General features: G+C 46.0%; 1 protein-coding gene across 1 annotated transcript in view; it reads right to left on the bottom strand.

Moving 5' to 3' along the window:
* Nucleotides 1–2,932: 2,932 nt before the first annotated feature.
* Nucleotides 2,933–10,263, bottom strand: part of GGT5 (gamma-glutamyltransferase 5) — a 36,022-nt gene continuing 28,691 nt past the window's right edge. The window contains exons 7-12 of the mRNA XM_056859528.1: nucleotides 8,025–8,161; nucleotides 7,751–7,941; nucleotides 6,024–6,121; nucleotides 5,500–5,612; nucleotides 4,774–4,884; nucleotides 2,933–3,088 (exon numbers count right to left, since the gene is read on the bottom strand). Of these exons, the coding sequence (XP_056715506.1) occupies nucleotides 2,942–3,088; nucleotides 4,774–4,884; nucleotides 5,500–5,612; nucleotides 6,024–6,121; nucleotides 7,751–7,941; nucleotides 8,025–8,161 (797 nt within the window). The 3' untranslated portion in view covers nucleotides 2,933–2,941. The remainder of the gene's footprint in view (nucleotides 3,089–4,773; nucleotides 4,885–5,499; nucleotides 5,613–6,023; nucleotides 6,122–7,750; nucleotides 7,942–8,024; nucleotides 8,162–10,263) is intronic.

Here is a 10,263-nt window from a genome sequence, read left to right as displayed (position 1 = left end):
TTCCCCATTCTTGGGAGCTATGCCTGCAAAACACCCTCCCACATCTCCCCAGGGTTGTTGGTAACCATGTGTTGGTAACCGTGTGCCAGCACCTGTGTTGGCAGAACGTGTCATCGTAACTGTCAGTAGAAAAGGGACCAACAGGACAGGAGGGTGTTAGGGCAAAAATTTTCAGCCTATGATAAGCCTCAAACAGATGTACTTAGCCCCTCCCTGATGACTAAGAGCCAGAGTGGTGTAGTGGTTAAGAGTGGTGGTTTGGAGTGGTGGACTCTGATCTGGAGAACCGGGTTTGACTCCCCACTCCTCCACTTGAGCGGCAGAGGCTAATCTGGTGGACTGGGTTTGTTTCCCCACTCCTACACACGAAGCCAGCTGGGTGACCCTGGGCTAGTCACAGCTCTCTCAGCCTCACCTACCTCACAGGGTGTCTGTTGTGGGAGGGAAAGGGAAGGTGATTGTAAGCCGGTTTGAGTCTCCCTTAAGTGGTAGAGAAAGTCGGCATATAAAAACCAACTCTTCTTCTTCTTCTAAGACAGAAACCTAAACGAGAGCCTGTAAAACCAATTTTATTAAAAATATAATTTTGTAGAAGATGCACATGAAAAAACACTAAGAATGTTCAGAATTTCTGAATGGATATCCTTTCATTGTGCAGTCCATCCCCCCACCCCCCGAGAAAATCTCACAATTATGCTGCTTCTACTGCTTTTGTAATAGAGCCACCTAATATAACTTATGCCTGCATGGCTCAGTTTCCTCTGTCTTAAGCTCCAGTTAGTTAGCATTTTACTTGGGATGTCAGAATCTGAGTTAGCACCTGTGTAAAGCTGCATTCCAAAATCAGAATTAAGGCCAGGGCCTCAAAGGCCAAACAGCATAGACACACAGACTTCGTTGCTTGTTATCAGAGTTTCCTAAGCAGTGTGTACTGATCTACTTGCAACTCTGGTTGTTGAATGTAATTGCACCTTTATGTGTTAATGACTACGGAGGGAGTGACCATCTAATCTTACAACTTGTGTTAAATTTGCAAGGAAATACATTTTCCTCATCTGTTTTTTATTATCAACTAAGTCAAAATTGTGATTATCTCAGACCTGTAAGATGGAACAAAGATATTGAGAAAGAAATTGTGACATTAATGATAGGCTATGAGGCCAGACAATATAATATATTAGTCTCCACTTATTTGACCCCTGAGGATAATCTTTTGACTCTGGGTAGATGAATGAAACTATTTCAACCACTGTATACATCTCATTTGCAGACCGGAGATACCTATGGCCAGATGAAGTGAGAGGAGTGGTTTGAGGCGGATTGTAAGGTGATTAAGAGGGCAATTCATTATAAACACAGGCAATTTAGGTCACACTACAGTAAAGACACACAGAGTCTTGCTTAAGCATGAATTAAAAAAATTCTGGCACCTATTTTAACCCAGATTAATGACACTGGGATAATACCTAGGATATGGCGCCATGTGATAATTGTGTCAATCTATAAAAAGGGAGATTCTTTGGTTCTGCATAATTACTGTCCTATTAGTTTGTTATCTGTAATAGGAACGCTGCATGCTTCCGTAATAGGAGCGCTGCATGCTTCCATTTGTTATAAGAAGTTATCAAGCTGGTTCGAAGAAGAGGCAATTCTGGATTGATAACAGGCCGGATTCTGGAAGGGCACTAGTGCTGCTGATCAGTGCTATACCCTCCAGTTCTTGAAAGACAAGTATACTAACGTTAATAAGGGCATGCTGGTGGTTGCATTCACGGACCTCAAGGCTGCCTGAGGACATGAGTGTGCCACCTTTAACTCCAAAACACTCATTCATTGATCACTGGAACCAGTCTACTCATTCATTGCTTTGGGGGCAAAAAGTCCTTTGAGCTTTTGCTTTCAACAGTTTGTAGGTTTTCTGAGCATAAACTGGTAAGAAAAGCAGAGGGAGTGGAAGGTGTATTTAGCCTAGAAACGTATTTGGCAGCAAAAGCCTTACTATCTCTTCTGTAAGGAAGCTGCATACGTATTCTCTCTAGTATCAGAGGAGCATGCCTATTATATTAGGTGCGGTGGAACATAGGCAGGATGGTGCTGCTGCAGTCGTCTTGTTGTGGCTTCCTAGAGGCACCTGGTTGGCCACACTGTGAACAGACTGCTGGACTTGATGGGCCTTGGTCTGATCCAGCAGGGCCTTTCCTATGTTCTTATGGGAGTAAAATCACATTATTACAGGAAATGCAGCCTCCACTGGAAAAAGCCTCAACAGCCTTGAAAAAGCAACTTTAGGGCTGATCCTGGAGTACTGGCAATGCTGAGGTGCAGAGTAAGGTATGGCTCAGCTTGGTAACTGCTGCACCCTCCCCTTCCACAGGTGTCTTTCTGTGCAGGGTGGCAATTCTTATATAAGGGTCTGTCCTCCCATTTGGCACGTGAGCATTCAATAAGAAAAACAAATTAATTGGCTCAGAACTTGCTCAGAACTTCTCTCTCCCCCACACACACACAATACAGCAGAGAATGCTACATTCACACAGTCCGACTACACTGGCAGAGAAGAACATCCAAAGTATGCAAGAAAGGATGGACAAAATAAAGAAGGGGGAAAGAATCCAACTCTTGTTCTCTCTCCTCCCAGCAGACGGTGGCAGGAGGTTTGCATGAAGCTCTGTCCTTCATTTCTAAACAGCTGCTCTCATTTACAAAAATATACACCTTTGTGCCTATAACCATTTTTGCATTGTTTCAGCTCGCAGAAAGAAAGGTGCGTAAAAAGCAGGAGCTCCTGTTAGGTTGTCCATTTTGGCTTTGTGATGGATGCGGACGGAAGGGCCTTGCCGTTTCACAGCCGCAGCCTCTCCCTGAACACTTTGCAAAGCATCCAGCAGCCCTGGTGCCTCCAAGGCTCTTGACACTTCACGGTCTCTTTGCCCTGGCAGGCCTAATAGCCTGATGCCTCCCCTAGCTTCCTCAGATCAGAGTAAGCAAAGATGCAGTGGCCTTCCTTTGAAATCCCTTGCACCACATTCAGTGTCCTGTTTGCAACAGAGATTCTGTGTCCCTTTTCTTGCAGCCTCTTTAGAACGTCCTGGAAGAGAAGAAGCAGGAGGCCGGAGTTAAACCTGGTCCAGCCACAGATATGGATTCAGAGGCAGCTGTTTGGGAACAATTGTTACAAAATCAGCCATGGCTTCAGGCAAGGCAGGACAGTCATCACAGGAGGTAGATCTGAGGGAACCTTCATGGCAGAAGCAGAAAGAGGGTCAGACCGAGATGAGTCACAGGGCACAGCTCGGCAGTTCTCCTGCACAGACCCTGCGCTAAAGTAAATTGGAGTGTGAGAGCACAGATTTATTTATTTATTTAGAGCCTTTTTATCCTGTCCTCAAGAGGTCATAATAATCCTTAGCCCCTAGGGTTGCCGAGTCCCTCTTCGTCACTGGTGGGAGTTTTGGGGGGCAGAGCCTGAGGAGGGCGGGGTTTGGGGAGGGGAGGGACTTCAATGCCATAGAGTCCAATTGCCAAAGCAGCCATTTTCTCCAGGTGAATTAATCTCTATCGGCTGGGGATCAGTTGTAATAGTAAGAGATCTGCAGTTAGTACCTGGAGAGCTAGGCTGAGAGAAAATGAATACAGATGTCGGGGGGGGGGGCAACCCTCCTCAGGTTCCTGGGATATGATTTACAATGAAATAAGACTGATTGTACAAAAAAAATCCCTAAAACACCGGAAATGATGCTACTAAGTATGATTCCTGCTGATATATTAACACAAAGGACATTTTTAATATATGATACAACAGCTGCAAGACTGCTTTACGCAGCCAAATGGAAAGGGGCAGACATTCCAGGAAAAAAGGACTGGATTATTAAAATGTTAGAACTGGTGGAGATGGCGAAATTAACAGCTACTTTGAATCAGAAAGATAATGAACAATTCATGGGAGAATGGGAGGCTTGGATGAATTACTGTGAACATGAATTAGGTCTGGGAAAAATGAAAGGTTACACTTTACTCTGATCCAGAATGTGATATTGTAAAAGAAATGAAAATTTTGATATGAGAATACTATTAGGATCAGAAAATATTAACGATGGAAGTAAATACTTTATTAAGGGGTAGACGGAGGTGATGGGGAAGTCAAGAAATTTCTTGTAGTAACTTATAATTAAGACAACATTAATTATGATTGTGAATTTGAAAGTATTTTTAAATTGTTGTTAAAATAAGGGAAAATCATATTATAAAAAGAGAAAAAACCAATAAAATTTGTAAAAAAAAAAAAACCCCTCCTCGGGTTCCGCCCCAAAAAACTCCCACCAGTGACAAAGAGGGACCCGGCAACCCTAGGGGCTAAGGCTAGGAGCAACAAAACTATCAGCTCCCCCTCCCTCGCCTTGCAATGTGGTGAGCCTTCAAGGGGGAGGATTAAACCTTACTTTAACTCTTCAGAGGCTGGTACACTCATCTCCTTGAGAGCTGAGGCCTACATGAAGGCCGTAACATGTCTGGAGCACACCTGTGGAAATGCCACTCACTGACCAGCATTGCTTGGTCTGGGCTGCCGAGTTGAGCAAACAGCAGAGTGGAGTTGGCAAAACTCTGGTTTGGGGAGTGAAAGGTGGGAGGAGGGAATGAAGCCCAGCATTCCTGCTTCCTCCAACAAATCAGGCAATCAATTACCTCGGTGTTGCCCTCCACCACCACCCACTCCCCATCCTGGCCCTGCACTCCAGTTCCAGAGAAGCAGTGGAAGCCGGTCAAACGTCTCACCTTATCAAAGTGTGGCTCAACCTTGATTGAGTTGTTCTCGCCAGCAAAGAGAACTGACGCCTGGATGGCAGCATCCAGCTCGTACCCAAACCACAGCTTGTTCACGATCACCTGCAATCAAACAAGCCTGGCTATTAGAGGCGTTCGTGAAGGGAGGCCCGTCTTGTCAGCAGATATGAGTCACGACAGCTGAAAAAAACCTCTACAGTCAGAGCTGGGATATCTCTGAATAGCAGACGCTGGTGGTGGGGAGATAAACAACCAGGAAGGGCTGTTTTACTTCATGTCTTATATGTAGGCTGCCCCGTGGCGCAGAGTGGTAAGCTGCAGTACTGCAGTCCAAGCTCTGCTCACGACCTGAGTTCGATCCCGACAGAAGTTGGTTTCAGGTAGACCACTCAAGGTTGACTCAGCCTTCCATCCTTCTGAGGTCGGTAAAATGAGTATCCAGCTTGCTGGGGGTACAGGGAAAATGACTGGGGAAGGCAATGGCAAACCACCCCGTAAGCACAGTCTGCCTAGGAAATGTCGGGATGTGACGTCACCCCATGGGTCAGGAATGACCCGGTGCTTGCACAGGGGACCTTTACCTTATATGTAGGTGTTCTGGAGGTTATCTGGTGGGACACAACTAGAAACACAAATCTTGATTCCATGCACCCTTTGGGGATGGGGAAGATCATCCAAAGACAGTGGTAACAGCAAGGAGAAGAAAGGCACACTCACCTGGGCTACAGCAGGAGTGATGAGGGTCCCACCGGAGCCTCCAATCACCAGCTTGGACTCCCCGTTGCTGGAAATGAGGATGGCTGGCGACATGGAAGAGGGAGGTATCTCTCCTGCAAAAGGAGGATGCAATGGCATTATCTACTTGCTTGATCAGAGGCTTTTGGCATTGATTTTCAAAACACCTTAAAGAGCAATGAACTGTATGTAGCATTTTGTCTGTACAATTCTGGAGAACAGAAGGGTACTTAGATAAGGAACAGAAGGCACAGAGAAAATACATTCCTCTGCTAAGAACTGTTCCCTTTTTGCCATCTGCCAATCTTTTAAAGTATGTTTTTGAATCTTCCTTCTTGGGGAGAAAGATTACAAAATGATCCCTCACTTGTGCAGCTCCAGGCTAGTCTACCAGAAGGAGATTTCCAGAGTGTTCCATGTTTTAACACAGAAGTTCAAATTTACGAGGACGGCTGATGGTTCACTCAGAGTGGGAATTCCTTGCGAGAGAAGGAGATGGCGCTCACCTGGAGAGATCTCTTTGTTCAACTGTTTCATGCAGAAGTCAGCAAGCTCATTATTTAAGATGATCCCGGTGCTCTGGGAATACACCATCGACCCAAACCTAAGAGTGTATGTGAGAGAGAGAATGAGCACTGATCCAAGGGCATCAGCAGGAGGTACTGTTATACTACAACAGAACAACCAACAGGATAGCCTCTGGGCTCTCCAGGACTGCACACCAGCACTGGCCAACGGGAGGCAAACAGCACACTAACATCCAAACGAGTTTGGTTTTAAAGGGGGGGCACATGATAGGCGGTCCCAGAATTCTTCTTCCCAACATTAAAAAAAAGAAAGAAAAGTAGCTAGGTGATGCTCAAACTAGGAGTAGATGCAAAGGGGGAGGAGATGGAGCAACTTAACCCCTTCTTTTTCTGCCAATTGTCTGCTCAAAGTGCTCTTCTCAAGAGGGCCTAACCACACATTACAAAGTCCTCATATATCCCCCACATGTCTGCTCCGGTCCTGTCAAACAGACATGCTCTGGGAATCCCAAGATAACTTAGGAATTGTGAGGCTTGGTCAAGATGGGGCAATTGTCTACCTCCTACTTCAACTCCATGACCGGACTACTCCCCACAGTGCTTTCCCGTCTTCCCACTCTGCAACTGTACCCCACTCTTTACCTTGCGATTCCTTTCCCCCTGCAGGCTACCTCTGTTCACCTCTGAAGCCAAGCATCTGGCTCTTGGGTGTTGTTGCTAACAACCACAGAGCCATGAATTCGGAGCTGAAGAGGGGCAGGAATCAATGTCTTGTAAGTGCTAGCCAGCCAGAGCCCTCAGTCAGTGAGACAACAGTTGCCTGGGTACCCTGGATGGGGTTAGTTCCCTGGAAGGGTTTTTGTCAGAAACAGATCGCTGCCTTCCCAGCACAATAGAATTTTCTGAACCCTTTTTTTTGGCATTATTTAACAATCTGTGCAGAAGCTGTTTCATATCTTGGTTTATGCTGTTGTGTTACAGCAGCAAACAAGCAGAGAGGTTGGAGATTCTTGACCAGATCTCTCGGCTCTTTAAAATATCTTTTGATAGCAGCTAATATATGTGTGTGTGGGGGGAGACACTGAGGCAGCAGCACTCATGGAGGGTTACCATAGGCTTTTCCACATTCTCATTTTCCTTGCTTATAAGTTCCTGTTTGTTTGGGGGGGGGAAATGAAGGGTTCAGTTCTGCATGTGTTTTGCTCCCTCCAGTGGCTAATTTGGTATCGAGTAGCATTAAGTCCAGCTTATCTCCCAACAGATTTAAACTGCAGGTTATTATGCCGGATTTAAAGCTGTTTGATATCAAATCAACCAATAGAGGGCACAAAACACATGCAGAACTGAACCCCCACCCCCCACCCCAAGAACCAGGAACTTACAAGCAAGGAAAATGAGAATGTGGAATAGTCCCTTGTCTCTCCAGCACCATTTCCCTTGATGTAAATTTCCCACCCAAAAGCTGCTACTTGCCCCAGTAGGAGAAATCAATTGAGTCAAATAGAAACTGAGGGAAGGGATACCTAAAAAAAAGTGGTCTCAAGGGAAAAGGCCAGTACCCTTTCTCCTAGCACTGCAGCGCCATCTATCTTGCTCCCTGTCCCCAGCTCCATGGCTATAATTAAAAGAAGCCTGAAGAGACCGAAAATCTGACTAGAAATCTCCAGCATCTTGTCTTGTCTGGCCCTTAGCTGCTCCCCACTTACGGGTGGTTGATGGTGCTGGTGACCGAGACGGCGCTGCCATCTTCAGCAAGGACAGAAACATGAGAGGTGCCAAAACCCACCGCTCCCCGCTGGGTGAGGTTGTAATGGGTGGCAGCATGGTCCCCTCTCTCGTCGATTTGCGCCCTGACATGGTTAGCAAAGGAATCCGATACCAGCTCACTAATAACGTCCTAAAAACAGAGTGGGTTCTTAATCAAGCAACCTCCAAAATGGTCAGCTCACAGCCGTATAGTTGTAAGCAAGCTCTGCCCACCTCCTTTATATGGGAAAATGCAGGATCTTCCACTTTTGCTTTCTGGCCATTAGCAAACTTCAGAGTCTCTGCAATATAGTGGTAAGCCTCAGCCTTCTCACTGGGTGTGTCCATGGTCGCCTTGGTGAAGTTGAACCCTGAAAAAGCAGCAACAACTGGTGGTGAGCGTCGAGTGGCCAGAAGATGCTCCAAGACCTCTGAACCAAAACGGAACCATTCCGAAATGCTAAAAATCAAAGCCAGGTGAACTAGCCATGCAGGACAATACAGGAGAGAACAATAAAAAGTGGAGTCAGCTTCTAAAAGAACTGACTGTCGCCTGATGGATGACAGGGACTGGCAGCAGCACAATCGAGATGTTTAGGTGCAGAGAAAAGTAGGAAGCTCTCTACAGGGGAGGTTAGAGAAAAGATCAAAAGTGGTAAGGAATGTATTCAGCATCAAGTAAGAAGTGCACTCCAATTTCAATAAGGCCGGTGGGGGTGGGGAGGAACCACCCAAGACCAGCCTAATAGGATATCAAGAAATTGAGGCTCAAACTAAACATTATCTCTTCATGAGTTGGGACAAGTGTACCCATCCTGACTTGCTGTCACATAGAAAAATGGGGTATCTTAACCTTAACAGGGCTCTGTTGGACTCTGAAGCACTGTTATGGGGGAGGAGGGGCATTCCAGCTTCCTTCGTGCAACATTTTAGCCAGCAGAAATGGTCTCAGAGGGCCCGTTTGTCCCTTCCTCAGGCAATCAGCCTGTTTTTCTGTGTGGAAGTCAGGATGGGCACCCGTGTCCCGACCCATGTAAGATGTAACTTCTCGTTTGGGCCTCAGGGAGAACTTGACAGTCAAATCACACAATGCAAAGTCCTTGCGTCCCTCACATGTCTGCCACAGGTCCTATTGACAGACATGTGCTGAGGGTTCCATGCTTGGAACTTAATTCCCAAGTACATGATTCAGATCAGGACCACAGTACATCAAGAGTAGGCTTAAGCCTCCCTGCTGCAGATTTCCCAACCCAAAATGGCCACAGGGAGTCACTCTTTGCCACACTGAGGAAATGTTTACGTACTGATGGCTATAACATAAGTTTCCCCAACAGAAAATTCATCCTCAGTGGCTAATTTTGTTGTTTCTACAGTGAATAATTTCATTACTTGCCTTACCATTTGAATGGTTTTCTGTTTCTACCGGTTTCCTATCCTCTGTAGCTAATAAAAATTAACTTGCTATATTCAGAAGTGCCTCCACTTAATTCCCTCAATATCTCTTCCAAATGCACTAGTGTTACTCAGACTAAAAGATCTTCTACCAGAGTCAGGCATGTACTACTGAATGTACACACATATGTAGCCCCCTTACTCCATGCCAACAGCTCACAGACTCTTCCTGCAAGTATTAATCCACTAAGCAGACTTGGTGGGCAGAAATTCCTTGCCTGTTATGGTGGGAGGGGGTGATGGTGTTTCGCTTGTAAAAAAGGCTGCAGAGTTTCAGTTATTGTCTTGTAGAAGCAATGGGCATGCCCTGAGCACTGCTGTGCTTAATTAGGAACTATTTATGAGAACCATCCGGAAGATCCAGGGCAAAAAAACCCCAAAACTTAGTTTGTTACAACCATCCAAAAAAACACTTATCCCCATAACAATAGTTTCCCCCCATGTCTTCCAGATGAAAAGCCACATGTACCTTGTTGATGCTCAGCGCAGCAAAGCTGCCATAAAAGAGATGTGCTAAAACAATGTCTTTTGGAAACAATGGTGGGCTATCTGAAGGCTGATAGGATATAATGGGAGCCACGAATGCCAGTAGACTTCAGTGGGTTTGACTGAACCACAGCGAAGTACTGTAAAGGTGCAAATAAAACAAGGAATGGATCATGAAACATGGCAGAATGGATCAAAGTGGAATGGCAGCCCCAGGAGTGGGAGATCTATCGCTGGCTGTAGAATGATGTTCCCAAGGAATGGCATGAGTGCCCCAGATTTGGGATGAGGTTCCCTGGGAAGTGAATGTGCTCTCAGATCTGAGCTGGTTGTTCCTGGAGGTGGAGGGCCCCCTAGTGGTGAATGATGGTCCCTGTGATTTGAATGATGGCCCTGGGAGTGGAATGAATGCTCTAGATTTGGCATGACAGTCCCTGCGTGTAGAATCATATTTCTTTGGAGTGGGAAGACGGCCCCAGGACTGGGATGATGCTCCCTGGGAGTGAAATTATGTCCCCTGGCGCTGAGGTTAGGT

The sequence above is a fragment of the Euleptes europaea genome, chromosome 13 (genome assembly GCF_029931775.1).
Source record: "Euleptes europaea isolate rEulEur1 chromosome 13, rEulEur1.hap1, whole genome shotgun sequence".
Classification (NCBI taxonomy): Eukaryota; Metazoa; Chordata; class Lepidosauria; order Squamata; family Sphaerodactylidae; genus Euleptes; species Euleptes europaea.
Note: the sequence above shows the minus strand (reverse complement) of the source record. Positions and strands in the feature narration are given on the sequence as shown.